The 25,064-nt window shown below is 48.0% G+C and overlaps 6 protein-coding genes across 6 annotated transcripts; all 6 read left to right on the forward strand.

Moving 5' to 3' along the window:
• Positions 1-324: 324 nt before the first annotated feature.
• On the forward strand, positions 325-1,892 carry Pmar_PMAR007230 (hypothetical protein). Its single transcript, XM_002766088.1, has one exon. It carries the CDS (start codon positions 351-353, stop codon positions 1,800-1,802), a length of 1,452 nt encoding a protein of 483 aa, XP_002766134.1. The 5' UTR covers positions 325-350; the 3' UTR covers positions 1,803-1,892.
• A 100-nt stretch (positions 1,893-1,992) lies between these two features.
• On the forward strand, positions 1,993-6,036 carry Pmar_PMAR007231 (hypothetical protein; the record flags this gene model as incomplete). The annotated part of the gene is made up of 15 exons (XM_002766089.1): positions 1,993-2,056; positions 2,153-2,240; positions 2,286-2,324; positions 2,372-2,500; positions 2,549-2,728; positions 2,778-2,850; positions 2,916-3,084; positions 4,129-4,244; positions 4,320-4,430; positions 4,476-4,679; positions 4,730-4,809; positions 4,858-4,959; positions 5,008-5,085; positions 5,133-5,234; positions 5,278-6,036. The coding sequence occupies 15 exons, from the start codon at positions 1,993-1,995 to the stop codon at positions 6,026-6,028; spliced, it is 2,286 nt and encodes a 761-aa protein (XP_002766135.1). The 3' UTR covers positions 6,029-6,036.
• Positions 6,037-7,890: 1,854 nt separating this feature from the next.
• Positions 7,891-9,318, forward strand: Pmar_PMAR007232 (Glycerol-3-phosphate transporter, putative; the record flags this gene model as incomplete). The annotated part of the gene is made up of 1 exon (XM_002766090.1): positions 7,891-9,318. The coding sequence occupies one exon, from the start codon at positions 7,891-7,893 to the stop codon at positions 9,316-9,318; it is 1,428 nt and encodes a 475-aa protein (XP_002766136.1).
• A 3,253-nt stretch (positions 9,319-12,571) lies between these two features.
• Positions 12,572-13,576, forward strand: Pmar_PMAR007233 (hypothetical protein; the record flags this gene model as incomplete). The annotated part of the gene is made up of 6 exons (XM_002766091.1): positions 12,572-12,680; positions 12,795-12,900; positions 12,948-13,064; positions 13,113-13,278; positions 13,322-13,529; positions 13,560-13,576. The coding sequence occupies 6 exons, from the start codon at positions 12,572-12,574 to the stop codon at positions 13,574-13,576; spliced, it is 723 nt and encodes a 240-aa protein (XP_002766137.1).
• A 2-nt stretch (positions 13,577-13,578) lies between these two features.
• Pmar_PMAR007234 (u520, putative) lies at positions 13,579-22,702 on the forward strand (the record flags this gene model as incomplete). Its single annotated transcript, XM_002766092.1, has 40 exons — positions 13,579-13,585; positions 13,778-13,923; positions 13,968-14,169; positions 14,231-14,393; positions 14,436-14,609; positions 14,694-14,823; positions 14,877-14,951; positions 15,022-15,120; positions 15,164-15,250; positions 15,309-15,512; positions 15,563-16,316; positions 16,551-16,816; positions 17,120-17,247; positions 17,294-17,441; positions 17,486-17,601; positions 17,657-17,822; positions 17,868-17,967; positions 18,048-18,175; positions 18,389-18,570; positions 18,619-18,770; positions 18,825-18,967; positions 19,018-19,132; positions 19,183-19,295; positions 19,362-19,447; positions 19,498-19,588; positions 19,687-19,838; positions 19,888-20,013; positions 20,059-20,245; positions 20,299-20,402; positions 20,455-20,541; positions 20,594-20,708; positions 20,818-20,922; positions 20,970-21,109; positions 21,414-21,582; positions 21,638-21,822; positions 21,883-22,012; positions 22,068-22,235; positions 22,283-22,359; positions 22,414-22,569; positions 22,616-22,702. 40 exons carry the CDS (start codon positions 13,579-13,581, stop codon positions 22,677-22,679), a joined length of 5,940 nt encoding a protein of 1,979 aa, XP_002766138.1. The 3' UTR covers positions 22,680-22,702.
• A 98-nt stretch (positions 22,703-22,800) lies between these two features.
• Positions 22,801-24,541, forward strand: Pmar_PMAR007235 (hypothetical protein; the record flags this gene model as incomplete). Its single annotated transcript, XM_002766093.1, has 6 exons — positions 22,801-22,957; positions 23,007-23,186; positions 23,363-23,468; positions 23,575-23,765; positions 23,809-24,010; positions 24,226-24,541. 6 exons carry the CDS (start codon positions 22,801-22,803, stop codon positions 24,473-24,475), a joined length of 1,086 nt encoding a protein of 361 aa, XP_002766139.1. The 3' UTR covers positions 24,476-24,541.
• Between the last annotated feature and the right edge of the window lie 523 nt (positions 24,542-25,064).

The raw sequence follows: 25,064 nt of genomic DNA on the forward strand, positions 1-25,064 counted from the left end.
GATATTACATCTTTGATATTCCATTTAAAGTTTTGTCTTTGATATGGACGACCTCGTTGTGTTGGTGAGGGGTTGTAGCCATATTGTCCTCTATTCGTTGAGCTCACGTTCATAGGTTGCGGTTTCTCAGCGAAATGGTCTATCATAAAATAGTAGTGTCTGGTATGCTCGGGAAACGGTGATGGGCATAGAATGCTCTAATCTTTGGTTGTCAAGCAAGCTACATTGCTAACGTGTTGATGTTGCCGAGCATCTTGAAAATTCGACTTTGTAGTGGCGGTTTTCGCTATTCGTACGCCTTGGGTGGTCTCTCATCATCGTATCAGTTTCATAGTACTGTTCCTATATAAATGGTGTTCAAGGTGGAATTCCAAGAGGCCTATCCCTTCGTGCCAACTTCAGCAGGCTTCTGTAGTATAGCCATACTGGGCTACGATAAGATTTATGTTCAACGAGGACCCCAGCATCTGGTCGACGCGGTAAGACACGCCATAAATAGCTGTTGGGCTGAGGGCATACAGAAGGATGAGAACCTAAAAGACTCTACTGGTGTGCACAAGTTTAAGCTCAGTGGATTCCCTTGGTGGAATTTCAAAGGGGATCGCTTCGAGACTAGTAGGCTGACGTTGGGTCTGTTGGCGGCTGTGCAGCGTTCGGGATTCCGGATGGTTTCTGATGTTGATATATCCCATCGCAAGCTGGGTTTCCTTAAGGTGTGGATCCTCAGGGCCTACGCTAATGATACCACTCCTTTGCCAGATCTGTGTCTGGCTCTACAGGGTTGGTCAGGCGTCACCGCAGTGACTAGCGGTATGCCCCACGAGGCTCGAGAGCCTCTGGTAGCGGCTATTAGAAGTGGTTTAGAGACGGCTTGGGTCGTTGATGAGGTGAAGGAGTCCCCTGATGGTGTCGATCTCTCCCTTGAGACCCTTCCCTGGATTTGTTTCGGCTCGGATGGTGTCCAGGCTAGGCAGGCTGTATTGGGCGCACTGGTCTCGCTGGAGAAGAGAGTCGGTTATCGACTAGCAGCCTCTGTTAGAGTGGCTGATAGTCGCGGATTGAAACCGAAGTTGGTATTCCAGAAGATGCCACAAGAAGCCGATCGGGCGGAATATGTGGGACTTAGCTTTAACCAGATGGACCGTGTGAGGTTGTTTGGACCGCCGCATCAAGGTTTGGACCAGTTTTTGGTATCGGCTATTTCGGGGGCTATAGCTGCGGGCTGGCCCAGAGGGTGCTCGAGACAACAGGAATGTGGGGAGGCGGAGGAGTGGGTCCTTAAGGGCTTCCCTTTCGACGCGTTCTTTAAGTCTAGAGTGGACACAAGGTTGCTGTTGTCGAATATATTGCAAGTGATGTGGCAGCAGAATTTCGAGATAGCCGGTGTGGTTGAGGGGAAGTTGCCTGTTATTTACTGGCGTCGTTCAGAGAATGCCAGTAAGGATATTAGGGGACCAGTAAACCCCGTTGTTAGTGTTATGTTCAATGCCCCGAATAAGATTAGAATCACCAGTACTGATCAGCGCTCCTTATCCCCGGCTATTGCTGCAGTACGGGAAGCCCTACAGTCTCCTCAAGTCTGGAAGGACGTTCTGAAAGAGGATTCGGTCTATGGTCGAAGTATTGAGTTCAAGCTGGACAACTGGCCATTCTACCGTAGGCCAGTGGGGTCCAATGCGGTCCTGTCCACTTCTATTCTCCTCAATGTGATAAACGCTATGGCCTCAGTAGGTCTGACGTTCAAGGCGTCTCTCAATCTAGCAAGGCACCGTTCGTGCATGGGCTCATTGTTTTTCCAATGATGAAAACACCCTCATATGAGTTCTTGTTTTTGCTGCTTTTTGTATCAGTAATCGCAGTTGGTATAGTATTGAAATACAGCACCCAAGTTGGGCTTCTACCTAAGTTTGTTTCCCCACACTGTTTGAGGCTGCCTTAGTGGTTCAAGTGCAATGAATAAGGAGGTGACTTGATAGTAGCTGTTTTCTGGCAATGGATCAACCAACGGCGAGCATGAAGACACTTGGAGAGGAACCAGCTGCTGTTATTGACTTAAGTGAGTTCGGGTTGGTCTGTTCGCGGACCTAATCCGTATCTTGCATGGGTGGACCTAGGATATGCTTTTCGATCTCCATGAGGAATCTTATCTCAGGTGAAAAGTCTGTTGATGGTGATGTTCATATGGGGGAAGCTGTGGAGTCGATTGAGGCGGAGCGAAGTGTTTCAGGAGTCGCTAAAAGGTAAACAAGAACCTCGTTTTCCCAGGGTGCATATCTCTGTACCAGGTCATCAGAGGTTATACACAATGAACCACCAATGCAAGTGTAAGATGGTATTGGTCGGAGTGGCTATGAGAGACTAGTAGCGTTAGGTACCTCCCCCCTGAGCTCGGGGCTCCGGCTTTCTCTGTGACGACTCCACCGCGACGACCTATTGCTTATGATGAATATGAGATGGACAACGGCAGTAGTCGCATCGCGTATCTTCGCAGTGTCCTACCGTAGCACGATTTCGAAATTTCGTGGCGCGTGAAAAGTTTTGCCCTCAGAACTCAGCCAGTACCGGTGCCTCCACCGATGCAGTATAGAATGCCAACCTCTGGTGGTGACGCTCATTTCAATGACGAGGAGAGGCGACGTGTTGCGCTTAAGGCTGATGCTAAGAGGAAGGAACTCAGGGCTGCCTCAGTGCTCCTCTATACCATTGATTTTAAGAAGGCATTGGAAGAGTACTCGGAATAACTTCGCTCCGCTAAGATTTTGATACTTTTTGTCTAGATATTTGCAGCAACATGGTATTCAGCTCGAAGTGGATGATTATTCGGTGAACAGAGGGGAGATGATGGAGAAGGTAAAGGGTCATCGTGGTGGTGGTGGTAGCTGGGGTCGTCAGTATGTGTGGCTGCTGCCCCTCAGGGTCTCCCCTATCGTTGTGTTGTATGGTGGTATCAGCAGCCTAATGGGGGTGGGAGGATCGACTTTGATGGTGGTTACCAGTCGGACTATCGTCTAGCTCTCCAAGCAGCGGCACATGCGGCTATAACGTTGAAGGGAATACCATTGGATGACCTACTGGAAAAGAACAGTAATAATAATACTATCTGGGCTTATGGTCATCTTCTTTGTTTTTATAACAACTCTTGAATCGTCGTCTATGCCTTTCTTATGAACAATAACTTGTATGATCACTCATAGTATGATCACATCCAATAGAACATTGATAAGGTCTGTATAGGATGCGCTAGGATGAATGCTTGGGTACTAGCAGTGCTTGGCGTAGGGCTATGACTGATCCTAGAAGTGTACTACACCGACTGGCGGACGTAGGCTGGCATATTACATAGTAGTCTCTCATATTTCGGCTGTCCACTAGGGTCACTCGGTAGAATTGTGCACACGAAAACCGCGCGTGGTCCGGACGCAGGTGTTACTCTTACTAAAATGGGATGATTAATATGATGGGAAGGGGCCAATAGCTTAGTATAGCAGACCACTGTCGTTGGCCGTAGCGGGCTCCTCATTGTTGTTCCCAGTGATGCTGTCTTCATCAACTGCCTCTTCCTCATCGAGTCCGTTAGTGCAGGTGGGATCTATGTGGGCAGGAGCGATAAGGTAGGCCCAAGACCCCAATAAGGAAGATTCATGATGGACATAATATGGATTATTATGCCCAACTACGGTTTAGGGCACTAATCTAGTGCCCTACGGGTAAAATAAACACATGGGAGATAGCATTGACGATACCAAACGGAAAATGGATGATCTGCATTTAGCTCTGAATTCTATCGCAGGGAACATCTATAGGGCTCTCTGGGAACGCACGATGAGAGATAACGGCATTGTAATTTTCTACCCATGATATACCTACCTTTTACCCGATTCTTGAAACATTGTCATTACCTTGAGCATCAGTTCTGGATGGGCTCGACAACTTGTCATAAGCACTTTGTAGTTTTTCCGTCGTCATTATCAGTAGTGTTATTATCATTTTGGAAGGGCACATTAGGGCAGTAGTCTTGGTCGGTCTTGTATCAATTGTAGTATTTGTCACTGTTGAGATCCTTTGTATATTCTCTTACTCTTACTATTCATGATATTGTTTTTTTCTATGTTCACTTTATTGTGACAGGTAGTAATTATGGTAATTCCGTGATACCGGCTACTACGGCGAGGCTGAAGGACGTGCTTAAAGAAGGGGGAGATGAGGGGAAGGAGATCATCACCTTCACTGAGGCTCAGCGAGAGGTGCTACTTAATGGCTGATTGTTCCTTGTCTAGTCGGGCTGGGGCGGTGTGGTTGTCTAATCGTGTGCTTTTTAGGTCCAGGATGGCGATGAACTGCATAAGGAGTATCAGTATACGGCTAAAGTGGCAGGATGGGGAGGAGAGGACACTGCTGAGTTTACAGGAGGATGGCATGCTTCTGCTATGGTAATTTTCGCGCGCCACGAAATTATGGATGTTGCTTTGATTCAGGACGCTAAGAATGACTCCTGCCAGAAAGTATGGTCGGAGATCGATGCGAAGGAGCGAGCGAAGCGGGAGGAGGAGGAAGCTGAGCGGATGGCCAAGGAGAGGGAGGCTAGGATGAAGGAACAACTTGAAAAGGATAAGGAAATTAAGGAAAGGCTGGCGAAGGAAAAGGAGCGTGAGAGAGAAGCCAGGATAAAGGCGGCGCCGGTGAGGATGTCAGCAGTGGCGGCTAGGTGGGGGTACTGGGTTGGGCCTAGGGGTGGATGGCTAGTCATGCCAGTTACAGTGAGAAGAGGCAACTTGGGCAGACTGGGGGAGGACCGGACAAGAGGCCCAGGTGAGAGGGACTACTGTGATGTGCTTGGAAGTAATCGTTGGTTGTCAGAGTCGCTGCCTCGTATGAGCAGCAGCATCAGCAGCAGATGCCACAGGGAGGTTCAATGTTGAGGAGGGAACCAGTACAGCAACAACAGCAGGGAACACATAGGTGGTATAGTTCTTACGCTGGGGTAGACATCTCTTTTACTGTGGCTAGGCCCTACCCTAGTCCGGCACCTCCATATCAACAACGGTCGTATGCTCATCACAACCAACAACAGCAACAACAACAGATGTAGGGGAGGTCGGTCTGCCCTGCTTACTGTATTGGGTGTTTCTTAGTAGTAATAGGCCGCCAATGCACTCAGTACCTCAACACCAGACGCCTACTGCTCAGCCGGCAGTGGGAGCGTCAATGAATAGGGCAAGTTTCGGATCTTACGGGTGAGGAGTGGCATCTGGGAGTTGTTGGCTGATAGCATGCCAGGTCGTCATCGCCGGCCCCACCAGCATCAACAGCAGGAGGACCGTGGCAACAGCAGCAAGGTGCTACGATGATGGCAACAGCAACACCAGCAGTTGGCGGCGCCTATCAGTCGAGGAATCCTCTGCCACCCCAGCCGTACCCACAGTCTAGTGTGGCGGATATGGCGGCTAGAGCTGCTCAGATGTCGGCAGCTGCTAGCTACTACGGTCAGCAAACTGTGAAGCAACAACCGGGCATGGCTAGCTATGCTACCACTGCTGCTACTGGTGGTGGTACGACTCAGCCATTTGGTAGGCATGCGGCTGTGTCCTCTACCTCGTATGCTCAACAACTACCTCCTGCCGCTACTGCTCTCAATGCTGGACAGTATATGACTGGTAGCCAATATAGTAGCGGTCTCACTCAGCAACAACAGCAGTACAAGTCAGTGCAGTCTTCGGGAGGGCTGGGGGTGTATGGTGGCGCTGCTAGCAGTAGTGGGCCGCAGACTGCGATGCCAATGTATACTGGTATCTATGGCCAGCAACAACAACAGGCTCGTACACCAACGCCAGGGCCCAGTGCTCAGCCAGCTACTGCTGCTGCTGCTGCTGGAGGTGGGCAGGCACCCTACGCTGGGCAGGCTGTGAAGGCAACATCATCGTTGGAGGAGTACGCAGCAGCTCTCGCCACCTATCAGAAACAAATGGCTGAATACGCTGCCAAATGCTCAGCATACTACGCTCAACAACAACAACAGCAACGTCAGTAGAGGAGTACGAATATTATTACTATTTATATTGCCAGTGCGAGTGTCGTGTTCGGAAGTCTCTGGTGGGGGGTAATGGCAACAAGCTAGGAGACGGAAACTGTGTCACTAAAAAATAGTACGCTGGTGGTGCGATGGCACTTCGAAATGTTGTCGAATTTACTATTTTGATAAGCCCCTGGCAGTAGATCACTTCCTCGTCCGGATCCAGAATTGTTTCATGTGTTTCTCGTTGTCAATTCGTGGTAGGAGGAGGACCTCTAGCATCACTATTGATGAGGAATGACTGCAAATTGATAACACGGCTACAGCTACTGCATGACTCGGACGAGGAATTTCAAGTCCGAGTTATCTTAAGTTGAAATACGCAAATGTTGGCCTTCGCACTGACTTGGTTGAGAATGGTGACATTCGCTTCAAACGACGTGAGCTACTGTCTGGGTAGTTCTCGACCAGCGAATGACACTCTTCTTCCTCAAACACCTCCGGTATGAGTTCATAGATTCACAACTTCCATGGCGGCCTAAGCAAACACGGCCCCTAAATAGCACGCTCCGTTCGGGTCGTTGCTGGGTCTCTAGTTGTCGCCGTGCTCATCAGGGCAGAGCTTGGTGAGATGTCTGTGTTATATTCCACTATCATAGGGCGGCGAAACGCGAGTGTTTCGGCACGAACTCATAATTGCATTCCCTTCCAATATGACTGAATCTACAACCAACTGATCAATTGCAGATAGGCCGATTCTATCATCTCGATCCATCGCAACGTCACAGTAGATATCGTTTCATCGAGCATTATCGAGGGCGGCCTAATTTGCCTCATCAAGCTGATATGGATGTGCATGAGAATGCAACCCACTCGCATATAGGTTGATAACCAGTGGCCGCTCTGCATGTCAACACTGCTGGACCCATTATCATGGTAGTGGAGTACAAGAATGCTACATCCTGCTACCGCAGTATACCCACGACGTGAGATTGGAAGCAAACCTATCCGTATCAAGCTATTGATATACTTGGACAGGAGACTCCCCTTGGGAGATGTTTCTGAGTTCTCGTGTGTGTGCCACATTTCGTGCATCCTTCCTCCTCATCACACTCGAAGGAGCAAAGAATGCAAACGATCGGTATGATATTTTTGGAATGAGGCGTCATTCGGCTATGCGACTAAGCATAGCGCTTGCGGCTCGGATAACGACTACCTTCTTTCTTCCTCGATGAGCTCGAGTGCTGACAAATTAGCAGCTAAAACATCAGGTGCATCCAAAAGGTACGAACATTGATTATGACGTCATGGTAGGAACATCTACTGTTTTGTCTGAGTATCCTGACATTCATGCTAATCGGTATCGGGGTGGTGCTGTGGTGACCAAAACTTTCTGTTACAACTCCCAAGGTGAGGAAGAGATTTACCATTGGGAAATTCCCGAAACCATCACCCTCGGCTAGAGCCCATGCAGCATGTTATGATCATATACGGGGACTATCGAATTTGGACATGTGAACTTTCATAGAGGGCCTTCGAAGTACCCTTTGTGTATCGGCTTTTCTGGTTAATGGTATCGATTGACATCACCAGCTCACCGGACATCACCAAATATCTGACCTGGAAGACGATGGAACTTTCGACGGAACTCGTTTGGCATGTACAGCAGTAGTTTCCCTACCTCTCCGCTGCATCCCAGTCAGAGCTGTCTCCTCGCACACAATAGCCCTGCCATTGCTAAGCCCTATTCATGATGCAAAGTCATGCAAAGTTAGAACTAGCTTACGGGTTTGTGTGATTACTTGATCTGGCTACTAGCTCCACGGATTGTGCATGTCAAAATCATTCTTAACAGCCTTTTTTCATCCCGCAGAGTATAGATGCTTATCGACCTCACACGCATTGTTCCGAAGCCAGTCCTCTTCTACCAGGGTCTGGCATTCACTCTCACTTTCCTCATCTATGTGATGGTTCATGCAATGCGCAAGTCCATTTCGAGTGCCGCGCCGTTATTGAAAGCAGAAGAGTTCGGTTATCCCACGGCGTTCTTTGGCGCGATGGATGTGGTTTTCATGATTTCCTACGCTATCGCAATGCTTTTTACTGGTATACTAGGTGATATCTACAACCCGATGTTGGTTGTCTTGCTATTCGTTGTTCTGGCCGCAGCAGTTCAGTGTCTATGTGGGATTCTCATGGTGCTCTATACCTCCAAGGGTTTTCATTATTTGTACTACGTACTCAATGGTCTCAATGGTGCCGCTCAGTCTGCCATTTGGCCAGTACTGGTGAAGATTATGGGGGACTACTTCGATCAGTTACACTCAGGGTTGATATTTGGTTTCTGGGCAACCAACTCTGCGGTTGGAAACATCGTCGGTTCGAGTTTGGCCTCACTTATGATTGTTATTTTCGGTGAAACTGGCAAGATTGTTATCGCTTCGACTTTCATTTCTCCATGTTTGATCGTGGTTATCGTAACGTTGATATCTTTGTTTATGCTCCCTCCTAGTATAGAGAGTGTCCTTTCAAGTACAGGAAGTACAATTCGTGCGACGATTACAAGCAGCGATAGTGATGAGAGTCACGTTAATGCCGATCTACCTGCTATGCGAGATGAAGAGGAACCTATCAAGTTCTGGAGAGCGTGGCTTATTCCTGGCGTATTGATATTCGCTCTGACCTATGCATGTGTTAAGGGTGTAAACTACGCTATGTTCTTCTGGCTACCACTTTACTTGAACGAACATGCTGATATTCCTCCTGAGAAGGCCAACCTATTCGATATGCTGTACAACATAGGCACGGTATTTGGTTGTATCATCTGCGGTTGGGTATCAGATTACATGGCTAGGGTACAAGGATCAGGAAGATCTCCATCACTCTTTTTCTTTATTTTCTTGGCTTTGATCCCAGTATCTCTGCTGCATGTTGACGACCCCACAGTTGTCTATTTGAGCGTGATGTTGCTCCTGGCAGGCTTCCTGATTGGAGGTGCATCGAATCTTGTCGGTAGTGTGGTATGCACCGATATTGGTCGTCAAGATGCTCTCAAAGGTAACCGCAAAGCAGTGAGTCAAGTGACCGGTATCATCGATGGCACTGGTGCATGCGGAGCCGCTGTACAGCAGGGATTAGTCTCATGGATAGCTACCTATAGTTGGGACGGTGTTTTTATATTGCTACCTGTTTCTCTCGGACTCTCTTGCATTCTTCTTGGGACACGAGCCTATAAGGAGACTAAGGGATTCCTGAAGGGGTTTAGGTCTCCCAGGCAGCAGAGAGTTCCCACCGATGTATCTAAGTGAACATTTTTGAATATTTCTTTCTTCATGTTTCTTTTACTACTCAAACGTCTCTCCTGTGATATCAGTCGTACTCTAGTCCTCGCGTGATTGACTGTACCACTGAAGTCGATTTAATTTAATATCGTTTCACATCTCTTAGACCTCGAGTTGTAAATTGGTGCTTGTCCGTCTTGTATTTACGAGAGTAGACTTGGGTAGTTGTACTTGTACATTTTCTAGGATCAACTTTCCCGATAGAGTAGTCTATGCCACTGCAAGATTTGCCTAAGTAGGATCCACCCTTGCGAGAGGGGTGCCTATGCCACTGCACGATTTACCTAATTAGGATCAACCCTCGCGAGAGGGGTGCCTATGCCACTGCACGATTTGGCTAATTAGGATCAATGTTCGTAAGAGAGGCGCCTATGCCAGTACAAGATCTGCTTTATCAAGACTAATTTTTCAACTAGTTTCTATAGTTGGTGACTATGTCATTCCAAGGCCTGCCTCATTTTTCCTGAGAGGGGTTGTGACTGATGTTTGTCACTCTTGAACTCTCATGTATCCTCGTTGCAAGGCTCTCCTCCCGAGAGACTCAAGCCTATTTTTGTCGGCCGGTTCCGAAATAAAACAGGTAAGAAGAGTTTTTTATCTGAGCTTCATCTCATGACTGTGTGGACAACCTCGGAAGGATTCTGCACTCTTGTTGCAAGACTGCCTTTTCGCGAGTCTAAAGCCTATTTCCTCGGTTGGTTTCGGAGTGAGGTAGACAACACCGAAAATATGGTTACAACCGGTCCTTCCAGGCACAATTTTGCCTCGAATTTTGACAAATCCAGGATCCAAGGTCGATTGCACTGAGGGGCAGATACGCCACTCGATCCAGGAAGTGCACACTAATGATCGCATTTTCCCATCATTCAACTTCTATCCTTTCTCCCAAACATGAACAGTCATTTCTCTTTTCTCTCACTCACCCTGAGTCGATACAGCAGCAGTAGAGTGAATCGTTGTAACAAGACACGAACATTCATGGACAACACGATGTTCATACAACATAGGCGCATGTATATCAGGAAGCTACCGGCCGGCACCGGCTGCGGAGTCTCCCGTAGATCTAACGCTCAACATAGGGTCGGTTGACTCCGACCTTCGTCGGTCTGAGCTACTGGACCCTCCCTGGAACAACATGACATTTACTGAGAGCAACCACGCTGAGACAGCCTCCCACCTTCAGTAAAGGTTGGGAATCCTCCAAATCTAAGTCACAATCATGTTCCTCGTGGTCAATCACATGCTTTATCATGCCGCGGACCTGAAATTTATCAGATGCATTGCCGTTGGACGCCAAAGACAGCGTGATGCCTTACGATTTTGCCGAACCAATACAGCTGAAGACAATAACCGCCGCTAACGAGGGTTATGCAGAGAATAATCCGCCAGTTCATTCGACTGTTGATGGCCGAACTGTTCCAATGCACGAAGACGTGTACAATAGCGAGCAGTGGGAGGAGGACTGAAAAACGAACGTGCCCAAGGGACCGCAACGATATAATAGGCCACCCCGGAATAAGCCGAAGGTTATCGTCATAACCACGCCATTGGCTGCGTAAAGCTTGCCTCCAGTGATGCCTAGCTCTCTGAGAACATGGAGCAGGCACACGAAAGGACTAGACGCCTCCTGAACCAAGGAAAGGTATGAACTATCAAAGGAAGATGGAAGCTTGCCTGGAGGAGAAGGACGGCTGCAAGTAAAGAGAACACCCCTTCCGAGTAAAGAAGCCAAACAACAGCGAAAAATAGCACGTGATGACCGAGCATGACCTGATAGCATCAATTATCAATCGATCAGATTAAACTCAGTTCACCTTGTCGATGCTAGGTTGAAGGAAGACAACCCAGAGCATATCATACACACAATAGGCCGCGAAGGCGATATAGAAAGTCGAAGTATACCTGTAAGGAATGGTGACACCGGCAAAGGAGGCAATAGAGAACGTACTCAAGGAGGGGACCCACTATAAGGCGCGGGGAGGCTAGGCTCAGACCATCTGCTTTCAACTGTATGGCAAATACCGACACTCCAGTGATGCTGAGAAGGAGGATGAGAAGCGAATACAGCTGAGGGATGTCCTGACCTGAGAAAGGTGTTAGCTAAGCTAGTAAGATTGTTGGCCAAAAACGGCGTCATGGGTGTGAGATTGATGCTCGAAGGATTGGTGGCCCGAAGACCAGAGTTTAGGCATCCAATAGCACATACAAGGATGGAGTAGAGAATCTGAGGCGGACAAGTAAAGGTGGATGGGTAGGCATGCACTTACACACCACGCCGCAGTGAAGAGCATCAGGGATAGCCAAGGGTCGGAGATTCCTGGAGGAAGGAAGTGGACCGTGGCAACGTTCTGAGAGTAGGAGTATACGTGGGCTGAACTGGTAGCGCTCTTACCTGGTCACCACTTGAGCCCTCAAAAAGGTGCTCTACTGTAGGCCCTGGAGGTCCTACACCAAAGCTTTGCATTGAAGTTCACGAGGAGGAGGTGGAAGCCTCAATCGTAGTGAGAAAAAGATAAGGAATAGAATCACTGAAATCTAAGTGATCGGGAGAATACGACTATCGTAATCGATTTGTAACGTGTGTGTGTATTGCCTTGAGCATACCGACTCCTATGATAGCTGGAAGGCTTGACAGCTACTCCATAATGAAGAAAATGAAAAGAACGTAGGATCGATTTCACAGACGGCGAAATGCAGTAAAGTAGATTGCGCCTTCTATGGTGCCGGTAGATAAAACATCGTACAAATCTAGCCGCAGTTACTGTACTACCTGTGGCCTAAAGTCTCACATAGACAATCGATCACAGATACGATGAGATGATATTTCACATATTTCAAGCGCATCACAAGGGAAACGGGGGAAAGGCTTATGCCGTCGACCTTTCCTCGGTGACCATACTCGTAGCATGAATGCATGGGTGATGGCAAGCCTGGCAGCGGCAGTATCGATCTGACCAACACTGTCCAGTGATCCCCACGGAGCGACCTGGCACTGGTGCCAGCGGGGGAGATTAGTCGAGTTTCCCTACGACTTTCCGAGACGACGACCGACATTCAAGCTGCGTCGATCATAATGGCGAGCGAGAAATTTTTCGACTCGTCCAAAATTAGCAATATGATGGGTTGCGTACTTTTCTGTTACTCGAACGTGTTGGTTGGTTCAAAACTTCACCTCACATCGAATCTCATTTATATCAGCCATTTTCTGCTCCTACTTTCAATGGCTGAGGAGTTCGAACGTTTTAAGCGTTTCGAATACAAGGAGAACAGTAACTTGGTCCTTCAGAGGGACCCGGGTGGAGGCAGTCATCTGGCTAATGAGCCTACTGGTACTATAGGGCATCTCTAGGTCCGCCTATGATAACACATTCAACTGCTCGAGCGGTATGAGTGACAACGTCATGTTTTATGATGTTATGATGCTTAATTCTCGCGTATGGTAGGTGAGCCTGAGACTCTGCGATACCATAAAATGCACACTATGGGCGATAAAGTGTTGAAGACTAAGCCGAAGCCTGAGGCTGCTCTTGCTGCTAAGCGCCGACATGTGTACGAACTACCTACGACCTAGTTTGGTTTAGTCTTGTCCAATATAGGAAAGCCGTGACCGAGGCCGGAGGGGACAAGGGCCTCCATAAACGTCGGAAGGGTATTGATATCACTAAGGGGGAGACAGTGCTCACAGTCGATGAGGCAGGGGATAATGTATACAGGTAGGAGGATAGCTGCTGGTAGGGTAGAGAGGATGTTGGGCTTTACAGGCCGAAGTCTCGGGCATCAGAGAGGCCTTATGATGAGATGCTATCAGTACTGTCTACAGTACTTGTTGGTGAGACTAGTACTGTCCTGAGGGAGGCGGCCCATGAGATACTCATGGCTTTGAAGTCTGATCAGAAGGATTCATCTAAACAGAAGAACGTTGAAGAGGTAGCAAGGCGAACGCTATATCGCTGGTAATGATACGTATCAGGTGCTTCCCCCGCGATCCTTGACCCCGGAGCTCTATACTCAGCTCTTAAGGCTCTCCCAACAAATCCATGATTTCGCAGTGGATGACGATGAAGAGGGGGTAGCTGAGGCGGGGGGGGAGGATGTTGATGCAGCTCTCCTGGCTGGTGCTGCGGCGGATGATCCGGCAGGTGTTGCTGTCACGTTTGACGAGGATGATGAGAATGATGGTAGTACTACCACTGGGGGGTTTATGATAGGTGATGCTGTGGTTTAGAGATGGGAGGTGATGATGATATGTTGTACGCTGACGAGTGTCTGATGAATCTAGCAGCGACTCGGAGGACTCGGATGCGGATGATAGGATGGAGGCTGGAGGGCGGAGGAGAAGAAGAAAGCGGGGTAGTAGTTAGTGCGATAGGCTTTCATGCGAGAGGTTGCGGGTTCGATCCGCGGGTATGGCATATATTTTTTACAGGCGGTGATGACGATGAGGATACCGGCATTCGCGCTGGTGGGGAAGGTGATGATGCTGACGACGGCCCGGCCTCGAAACGGAGGAACACCTCGAGCACCGACCTGCCAGTTCAGAAGATCCATTCTCATTGGCTGCAGAGGGAACTAGTAGGTCCATACCATTCCTCTTTGTATTCACTTACCTTTGGCAGGGCAAGCGTGTTAAGGATAGCTCTGAGGTCATCGCTGTAGAGAAGTCTATTCTCGATGTCTTGAGGCTGCCTGACTCGCAGAGTGTTGAGAACAAACTCGTACAAATCTTCAAATACAAGCACTTCGATTTCTGCAAGATCCTTGTGAATAACAGAATCAAGATTTGGTATTGCACCAAGATCAACCAAGCACAGACTCCCGGTAGGAGGAGAGGGGCGCCTTGCTCGTGAGGCAGGGTACATGTTGTTGTTGTCATTTTTAGAGGAGCGCAAGTCGCTGGAGAAGGAGATGGAGGAGGACCCAGCTGCGGCTGAGGTCCTTGAGGAATGGAAGATCGCTCATCATCATGAGGACTATAAGAAGCTTGGTGATGCTCTTGATGGTGAAGGAGGAGAAGGAGGAGGCAATAGGAGGAAGCAGCTCAGGTGAGTTGATCTTCTTTGAGCGTATTTTGAGATGTGTATTAGGTCGGAGGCTAGGAAGCTGAAGGAGGGGGAGGAGGAAGCAGCGTCGTCTCTGGGTCATCAGGAGGATGGTGATGTGGAGATGGCCGAGGCTGGGGAGATTCGTGAGGCGGCTAAAATGCCTAATCCATCTAAGTTGGTTGATCTGGACTCGCTACAGCTGCCTGGTGGAGCAAGGTACTGTGGGAGGAATGATTATAGTGCTGATTATATAGGTCTCGGGTTCGATCCCTGGGGGATGTGTTTTTAATATTCCCGCAGGTTCATGAGTAACCAATCATTTGAGCCTGCGAAGAATACTGATGTATTCACATCGAGCCATAAGGGATATGAGGAGGTCGTGGTACAGGCTCCTCCCAAGGCTAAGGTCAAGCAGGAGTCTCTCATTAAGGTAGTATATGTTGTATATGCATAGCAGTGGTAATGATGATGATGATTTTGCAGGTTAAAGAGGCTCTACCCGAGTGGGCTTGTCCAGCCTTCAAGCATTTCGAGAGGCTCAATGCTGTGCAGTCAAAGGTAGGGATGACCTTATGTTAGCAGCTGATGAGTGCCCCCTTCGTTATCTGATATCGCTCGTTGGTTTCAGGTCTTCCCTGTAGCTTATAATGAATTTGAAGAGAATCTTCTTATGTGTGCTCCGACAGGAGCAGGGAAGACCAATGTGGCTATGCTTACTATTATGAACGTATTGAGATCGGCTCTGTTGGTATTGGTATTGCTTTTGATAGGTCCTGAAGCAATATCGTACTGAAGATGGCTTTGATACGAGCGCTTTCAAGATGGTATATATCGCGCCGATGAAGGCCCTTGTGCAGGTATCGAACCTGGGACCTTTCGCTTATTGTCTTGGGAATTTACCGCGCTGCTATTTAGGAAGTGGTGCAATCGTTCTCATTGCGCTTGGGCGACCTCGGCCTTGTTGTGAAGGAGCTCTCAGGAGATCAGTCTCTTAGCCGTGAACAGATCGAGCAGACGAACATAATCGTCACCACACCTGAGAAGTGGGATGTTGTCACTCGTAAGGCTGGCGAGAGCCGAGGCTTCACCGCCTTAGTCAAGCTCATTATCATTGATGAGGTAAGCGTCCTGGTTCATACGAGAGGAAGCATCCTCGACCTCCTGTTTAGATTCATCTGCTTCATGACAATCGCGGCCCTGTACTGGAGGCCATCGTGGCTCGTACTTTGCGGCAAATAGAGCAGACTCAGGAGCATGTTAGGCTGGTCGGTCTGTCGGCCACATTGCCCAATTATAAGGATGTGGCCTTGTTCTTGAGAGTGAACTTGAACCGAGGCCTCTTCTACTTTGGTCAAGACTACCGTCCTGTGCCCTTGGATCAGACCTATGTTGGAGTTAGCTCTAAGAAGGCTATAAAGCGGGCTAATGTGATGAACGAGGTGCTCTTCGAGAAGGTTGAGGCTGATGCTGGGAAGAATCAGATTATTATATTCGTGCACTCTCGGAAGGACACTCTGAAGACGGCTCGCGAGCTGAGGGATATGGCTATGGAGAAGGAGATGCTTGGGAAATTCTTACCAGAGAGCGGCGCCTCGAGACAGATTATCGAAAACGAAATTGAAAATACGATTAAGTCGCCAGATTTGGGCGATCTGTTGAAGTATGGTTTCGGTATACATCACGCTGGTATGGCGAGAGTCGATCGAACTACTGTGGAAGATCTGTTCGCCGATGGCCACATACAAGTGCTGGTGTCTACTCTTACCTTGGCATGGGGTGTTAACTTACCGGCTCATACGGTCATTATTAAGGGCACGCAGGTGTATAGTCCAGAGAAGGGTGATTGGGTAGAGCTGAGCCCGATGGATATGATGCAGATGATGGGTCGTGCTGGTCGTCCTCAATATGATACTACTGGCCATGGTAGGGAGGTCGGTTGCGTCCTTTTACAGTTTTGGAATGTCGGTTTGGTTTCCCTGCATTATAGGCATTTATATACGATTCGGGGTAGAGGTGTAGAAAAGGCTATATTTGCCGAAATTTCGTCAACGTGTGTAGTTGTTAGCCACTAACGTAAAATACAATAATAGTAAAATACGCGCGTTTTTACTACAAATATAATACGTCGATAAGTGAAATATAACATTCTGTTTTCAGGTATCGTAATTACGAACCGTTCGGAATTGCAGTATTATCTCTCCTTGAACAATACACAGCTCCCGATCGAGTCCCAGATGTTGTCAGCTTTACCTGATATGATCAACGCTGAGATGGCACTGGGGACTATAGCCTCTAGGGATGACGCAGTGCGTTGGTTGGGGTATACATATCTGCATGTGAGGATGATGAAGGCACCTCAACTATATGGTGTACCTATGGGAGACGAGGAAGGGAATCCTAGAGATGACCCTAGGCTTATACAGGTGGGAAAGCAATCGCTGTTGATGGTTGAATTGCGTGATGCGCGGTATATGATGTATACTTTATTTTCTGTATGAACTTACTGATCTAGTTGGGTGAATATTCTATTCATTATTAACTTCTTCATTGATGTGTTATGGAAGGAATAAACATAGTCTCAATGTGGTTATTATTATGGACATATAGAGACAAACTGGCAAACATTATTACCAGAATATAGAAATTAATTGAGTAAAAAGTGTAAAATATATTTGCGTACTTCGGAGTTTACTACTGAGTCCGCATGGGTAGTTGGATCATGTCAGCACCGAGTGAATCTGTGCCATGCGGCTATGACTATGTTGGATAAGAATGGTTTGGTGAAGTACGACAAGAGAACAGGGCAATGTCACATTACAGCTCTAGGACGAGTTGCTGCGCACTACTACATCAAGTGAGACTATGTTGTGTGTTTTCATGTTGTGGGAAATTTTCCATAGGTATCCTTCTATGGCTGTATATAATCAGCATTTAAAGCCGCGGATGTCTGATATAGAATTGCTCCGCTTGTTCTCTCTGAGTTCGGAGTTCAAGTATATACCTGTGAGGGAAGAAGAGAAGGTCGAGCTGAGCAAGCTGGTCGAAAAGGTATCTTTAGGTTGACTTGGTAAGATTCAAAGTATGTCCGATAGGTGCCTATTCCAGTGAAGGGAGGTGCTGAGGAGACTGGATCTAAGATCAACGTCCTTTTGCAAGCATACATCTCGAGGTTGCCTCTTGATGGTTTCGCCTTACAAGCTGATATGGTGTAAGTGCGCGGAGTGGCGGCGCTTATTCTCGATTTGATTTGTGCATGCGTGCAGATATGTGGAGCAGTCGGCTGGTCGTATCTTCCGAGCGTTGTTCGAGATAGCCCTTCGTAGGGGGTGGGCTGACCTGGCCAAGAAGGCCCTCCTTTGGAGTAAAGTGGTCGAGAAGAGATTCTGGAGCGTACAGACGCCTTTGAGGCATTTCAAGGAGATTCCGGAGGTACTCGTAGTGGACCTATTCTGTATCTTATTGATTGAACCTCAGGATATTTTGCGCAAAATTGAGAAGAAAGATATCCGTTTCGAGCAGTACTATGACTACAAGCCGCATGAGATTGGTGAACTTCTGAGAGCGCCAAAACTAGGTAGTAAAATTACAGGTCTTGGGGATAGAACTGGGAACCTCTCGCATGGTAAAAGCGGATTATACCATCGTCGTGTCCAGGCAAGCATATATACAAGTACGTCCATCAATTCCCCAAGTTGGACCTAGCCGCCTACGTGCAGCCGATAACTCGTAGCTGTCTACTGGTGGAGCTTACCTTGACTCCGGACTTCCAGTTCGATCCGAAGGTGATACAATTAATCAGTGTGGGAAAATATACGTGTTGGTGACAATATGGAAATTCTGAGGAAATTTTTTGGAAATTCTCAATGGTTTCGGTGCACTCCTACCGCAGCTCGGATTTCAACGGTTAGTGAGGAAAGTTCTGAGCTCAGCTGAGGGAAGGGAATATATATTCCTCCGACACTGGGGTGAATGGTGACAGTCGAATTCATGCATAGGTACATTCCTCCACAGAGCCTTTCTGGATTTTCGTGGAGGACACACAACAGGAGACTATACTCTACTATGAGTTGTTCGTGTTGAGGCAATCTCAAGCTGACCAGGAGCATACGCTCACCTTTACAGTGCCTATTACGGATCCTATGCCCCCACACTACTTCATCAGATGCGTATCGGACAGGTAGCATGAGGCGCACAGGGAAGGATATGCGTATTGTATTGTATTTAGGTGGATTGGGGCGGAGTCTCTGTTGCCGGTGAACTTCCGTCGGTTGATATTGCCGGAAAGGAATCCCCCGGAGACGGAACTACTTGATTTGATGCCGTTGCCTATCACTGCATTGAAGTGGCCTAAGGCTGAGCAAGTGTTCTATGGCGCGAGTAGGGGGAGGAGTGGTATGGAATATGAATTTTCATTTTTGTTGTCTTTGTCAGCTGGCAAGTTGAATCCGATACAGACACAGACTTTCACTCAAATGTTCCAAAGTGATGACAACACGTTGCTGTGCGCCCCGGCTAACTCGGGTAAACTGCAGTGTGCTGAGTTTGCTATATTGAGAATGCTAAAGGAGTATGAGGTAATGGAGGCGAAGCGAAGCGGTTTTTGTTTGCCATTTTCCTCTATCAGATCAAACGGTGTGTTTATATGTGTCCATTCGAGCGGCTTGCCGAGTTGAGGTTGACCGAGTGGCAGAAGAAGTTTGGCGTGGATGGATTGGGATGTGTCGTGACTAAGCTTACTGGTACGTGGGGCCTAGGTCTCTGGTGCTTGTGATGATGGTTATTGTGGTAGGAGAGGCCTCGCAGGATCTCAAGCTACTGGACTCATCACATATTGTGATTACAATACCTGAACATTGGGATATGATATCGAGGAGATGGAGAACTAGGAAGCCGGTCCAGCAGGTAGTAGGGATATGGGCCTGGTTTGTATCTTGCATGTGGGAACCTAGGATATGCGTGTTGGTGTAGGTGTCTCTGTTCATTGCTGATGATTTGCATTTACTCAACCATCCGAGAATCGGCGCCACTATGGAGGCTTGTGTATCGAGAATGAGGTATGCATGTGGAGTTGCTCTCGGGGGAATATTGCCATACCACTCGCCAGGTACATCACCTCAAATCTGTCGGCTCAAGCTTCGGAGAGCGGTGAGGCCTTCAAGCCATGCAGGATTATCGGGTTAGCGGCATCGATTTCGGTATTATGGGTATTCTTTTCTCTGATGGTATATCCTGAGGCTGCCATGGACGAGGTCGCGGGTTCAAATCCTTGTTACTGTATTTTATGCTTGTTTAGAATGCCAATGATCTCGGTGGTTGGATGGGAGCTCCAGTGTCCTCTCAATTCAACTTCCCCACCAAGATCCGCGCTGTGCCAGTTAAGGTCATCATCCACGGCTATGATATCTACAGTCGGAACGCTAGGATGGCTGCTATGACCAGACCTACGTGATAATAGCGGAGCGAAGCGATTCATGTATGGCATTTTTATGTGTAGTTACAACCTTATCAAGGCTAACTCTCCCTCTCAACCGGTGGTGGTATTTGTCGGTGATCGTCGACAGAGCCGTATGGTGGCGGCTGACCTCATGCTCCAAGCTACTGCTGATAACAGTCCCGATAGGTAGGCTGGGGCTACACCGTGGGAGTATCTTGTACATGCGTGCAGATTCCGTCATTTGTCTGAGACAGCGATGAAGGAGCACATTGAAGGGCTGTCGAAGGAGTATGGTTGGAGGACTCGAGAGCGGGGTTTGGTTACATCGTTGATGCATGGTATTGGCTACATGCATGAGGGGCTGAGCAACAAGGAGAGAGATGGTCTAATGGAACTGTTCGAGAGCGGTGCGGTTCAGGTAGACATCGAAAGGTCCCGGGTTCGATTCCCGCTTGTGACGTTTTTGTTCAGATCATGGTAGTGACGGTAGATCTTGCGTGGGGTCTATTGCCGCAGACTCATAATGCAGGGTGTAGGATGGTGGTGGTTATGGACACTGTTAAATACGATGCAAGGTGAGGACGGATAGTTCGTGAGTTCGATCCCGGCGATGTGAATTTTAATCAGACAACGACGTTATGTGGACTATGATGTAGCCGACGTGGTAGAGATGATGTCCATTGCTGGTCGACCGGGCATTGATGATCATGCAACGTAATTCTATCGGGAGCAGCTGAGCGAAGCTAGTATCATTCTGGATTTTCAGATGCGCTCTACTCTGTCCCACTACTAAGAAGGATTATTATAAGAAGTTCATATACGAGCCCATGCCCGTCGAGTCACAGTTGGATCAGAAGTTGACGGATCATCTCAATGCTGAGGTCGGTTCTGGTTACTGAGTCTTGCTGAGCTCATATAAAATTACTGAAAAAATGCACCTGCCGGGACTGGAACATGCGGTCAGTAACGGCATGATGGGATTGTGGTTAGGTTGTGTCGGGCACGATTGAGAACAAGCAAGATGCAGTTGATTGGCTCACTTGGACCTTCTTCTACAGGAGGATCACTCGTAATCCGAATTACTACTCATTACAGGTAAGATGATTTTGGCGGAGCGAAGCGATTTTTAATTACCATTTTAGGGTGTATCACCTCAAGAGATTTCCGACTTCTTATCGGAGATTATAGAGTCAACATCAGACGCGCTCGCCCAGACAGGGTGCATTGAGATTGGCGAGGATGAGATCACTCTGAGCAGCACCAATCTTGGCATGGTCGCAGCGTAGGTTCATGGGTTAATCGCTGGGGCTCCACAAGTGGTGAACTCCGTTTTGAAATTTGATGGGTTTGGAATGTCGGTTGTGCTCAGCCCTTGGTGTGGTAAAGGTCTCCGGGTCGAATCCCAGGCTTGGTATTTTTTAATGCAAAAATTATGTACCGCATGGGTATTTTATTATTCACTGACTATACCCAGCTATCTCGCTGTGTTAAAATTCTTCCTGGGAGAAAAAATAACGCACGCACACACGCTCGAAATGGTCGCTGCCCCCTCCGTAGTGATGTCCCAATGGTTCGCCGTTATGTAGGTATTATTACACTCGTCCATCGACCATCGAGATCTTTTCCCGGAATATTACACGCACGAGTAAACGTCGTGCTCTGGTTGAAGCCCTTTGCGGTGCTAGTGAGTTCGAGTCGATTCCAGTTCGACCTGGTGAAGAGGGAACACTGAGGGCCTTGGCTGAACGGCTGAAGGTAAGGAGTGTTTTCGTTATTGATGTTATGGTATCTGAACTGTGTGTGATGCAAGGTACCAGTTGAGACTGGCAAGCTGAAACAGGGTGATCCAGCAGTGAAGTGTGCTATTCTCTTACACGCCCACCTCGCGAGGCAAAGACTCCCAGGGTCTGACCTTGCGGCGGACCAACGTACGGTGCTGCTCAACTCTACCAGGCTTATACAGGCTATGGTTGATGTGGTTGCTAGTCACGAATGGTGAGTATTCATTACGGGGATTGTGATTTAGCGCGCGCCCGAGTGATCGATATTGTTTAGGTACCGAGTGGCACTTCGTGCGATGGAGTTATCGCAGATGGTTGTACAGGCGATGGGCCCTGACACCAGTCTGTTGATGCAGTTACCGTATATTAATCAGGACATGGTCGAGGAGGCGAAAAAGATGGGGGTAGGAGAGGCGGAGCGACGCGCGTGAAGTAGCGGAATTACGGTATGTGTATTAGGTTGAGGATGTCCTTGATATTTTGGATTTGGATGACGATAAACGCAATAAGCTATTCCGGGATCTGTCGGAGTCGCAAGTTGCCGAGGTCGCCCAAGCTTGTAATCAGTTCCCGAGTATCAATATGGAATATAAAATCAACAAATCTAAGGACGGGAAGACTGTTACGGTAGGCTCTCGTGAATTCTCATGCTTCCTTTCACTCTGTTTTCTCAGATCCCTGTGGTGCTGGAGCGTGATGGAGATCTAGGAGTGATTGATAAAACTGCTGGGTTCGTACCGGTATATGCTAAGTAGGGCGGTGGTTAGATGTAGTAGTATGATGATGATGGTGATGGTGTTGATAGGTATTACCCTGGAGAAAAGGAGGAGTCGTGGTGGCTAGTGGCTGGTATGAAGGATAGTTTAGTGGCTATCAGGCGTGTTACTATCAATAAGGCTCAAGTGAAGGCGAAGTTACAGTTCAGGTTGCCAGAGAAACCTGGCAAGTACAACTATACATTGTAATATTAGGATGCTGGGTGGCGAGATGTGGTAATGACGATGCAGGTGTTTGATGAGCGATAGCTTTATGGGGGCAGACCACGAGTATGAGGTCGAAGTCACTGTATGAGGAGAGGTAGTCTATACTCTTTATTAACCAATGGCTCAAGTACGTTTACATAGTAAATGATAATGTGTTGTGTTTGGGAGCTGGTGTATGAGGCGCTATGGTTGTTGTTGTTGTTCCTGATATGAGTACCATGGACCAGAACGGTGGGCTGATCGCCTCAGCTCCACCAGCTAAGAGGCAAGCTTATCCGATACCGGGAGGGAATGGTCATGAAACTACATTGGCGACACCTGAGGAAAGGCTCAAACACATACAGAATGCCCAGATGAAGGTTCTCAGTAATAAGAGGAATTTTGTGGCGCGCGGTCAAGGCTGGTGAGTTTTCAGGTGATCGTGATACGTATGTTGGTATGCAGTGGAACCCAGTCAATGATACACCATTGGGTATTGGCACTCAGCCGGATAGCTACTGTCCCGAGTTGGATCAGTATGGTGACGATGCTGCTATGAATGCGGCTCGGTTCCTGCCAAAGAACGTCAGAAACAGAATCGTTAAGTATCTTGAAGGTAGTATTGATGATGAGCAATTTCGTGGCGCGTGACGGAATTTGGGAGTGGTGACTGAGTCACTGGTCAGAGGTGTGGTGACCCGAAGGCCTCGTGCGCGTTGCACTCAGCGGCGAGGTCTCAGGGTAATATTTGAGGTAGAAGTAGAGAAGGAGTGGTATGGAATATTACTTCAGATGGAACACTCCGCCCTGGCGAGCTAGATTTGAAGTGCGTTGTAGTAATGCAGTCCCTTTCGCCGGAGCTTCTATTAAAGGTTATGGACCATCTAGATGCTGATCGGTAAGGGAATAGTTTAGGGGGGAGGGCGGAGCTATAGACTCCATTCTAGGCTTGCTATTGTGATATGATTACCTTCATTGAATTGGTATGGTGATGTATATTTCAGGGCATTTTTCCTAAACGCTCACTCGAAGGCTGGGTTCATCATATCGACCTGTGATAAGGCTAAGAGGGGGGAGTTGGATGTTCGTGGCTTTGGAGCGATTGACCCTTGGCGAGGCCACATGCGGGATCTCTGTATTAGACGCCCTTTGGGGGTGGACCTGTTGTCTGAGGATGATTGGATTACTAGGAAGGGTAGTGAAATGGGAAATCGATCAGGTGATCGATTTGGTGTTAGGTGAGACTCTATCACTTCAAATTATACAGAGGATTCCAGCGGCGATACGTCATAAGGGCCAAGTGTCGCCTAATAATATCGTCATTGACGACTTGAGCATGCGTATGACGATTGGGCAATTGAAGGCTATGCTGGAGGATAAGGCTCAGGGATGGAAGCCTGGTGTGATGAAGCTCATTGTGAGGGAGACTGGTGTACTCAAGTAAGTTTTAATAAATGGGTAAATTATTCCGATCCTCCAATCGTTGATGTTGGAGGCTGATCCACAAAATGATGGTTTGTACTCTCCAGCATCTGGCATGCTGCCAGGAGTTGAACGAGGTGTGGTATTCGAACTAAACGTGTTTAGAGCGTTAATGCAGCGTTGATATGTCATGTGTATGGCGCTAGTGATGTTTACTTTGTCGTTTATCTCAGTGATAACAGTAAGACTATAGCCTATTACAATCTCTCCTCTGGAGATCGTATACGCCTGAAACTGAAGAAACGTGGTGGCATACGTATTAATAAATGTAATCGAGTTAAGGAGACCAAGAAGAGTCACGCTGAGGAGGGGGATGATGATGATCAAGTCGAGGAGAAGAAGGAGACTATACAGAACGACGTACAACAACAACAAGCCAATGGAGTTATGGCACCATCGCCACCACCGCCTCCGAGTGAGTAGTTGGTCCAGTAAGTTATCGATTATCTGGGCGCGCGCTACTTGCATAGAGGCTAATATGGTGTAGATCGATACTTGTGTATTTTTTCTTTCTCGGTACTGGGGATAGACGAGGGTGAGTTGAGTTAATTCAATGAGGAGCGGTATTATATTTGAGGGAGTAGCGTTTCAGTGTCTTTTGGACTTGCCTAATGAGGCGTCCGACTCGGCAAGGTGTAGAGGAAGTATTGGCCGCTATGGCTGAGTGGACTGCCTATAGGTAGGCCGTAGAGAGGGTCATCATCAGTTGTATCCAATACGGGTATGCTCATGTTAGGGCAGGAACTTGGTGTCAAGGAATTATGATGGTCTATGATTTCTATGATACTGCTATTGCATACGTGTAGGCTATACATGCGTGCGATAGTAGAATTATAGATTGTCCTTACTTTGCTCATGTTAGCTGCCTTGGGAATGGTTGACTTAGTGATAGAGATGCGTAGATGGACTCTGTCGAGGGGTTCCAACAGGGAAGTGCTAAGATGTCGTTAGCGAGCTTCGAACCCGGGTGAGATGAATCGTATGTCCGTTCAGTGCGTTTAAGGGTTGTGAA

This window comes from Perkinsus marinus, assembly GCF_000006405.1.
Source record: "Perkinsus marinus ATCC 50983 genomic scaffold scf_1104296973710, whole genome shotgun sequence".
NCBI lineage: Eukaryota > Perkinsozoa > Perkinsida > Perkinsidae > Perkinsus > Perkinsus marinus.

Excerpts from the sequence above, each read along its gene's own strand:
- Pmar_PMAR007230 (XM_002766088.1), top strand. The coding sequence starts at position 351 with ATGGTGTTCAAGGTGGAATTCCAAGAGGCCTATCCCTTCGTGCCAACT.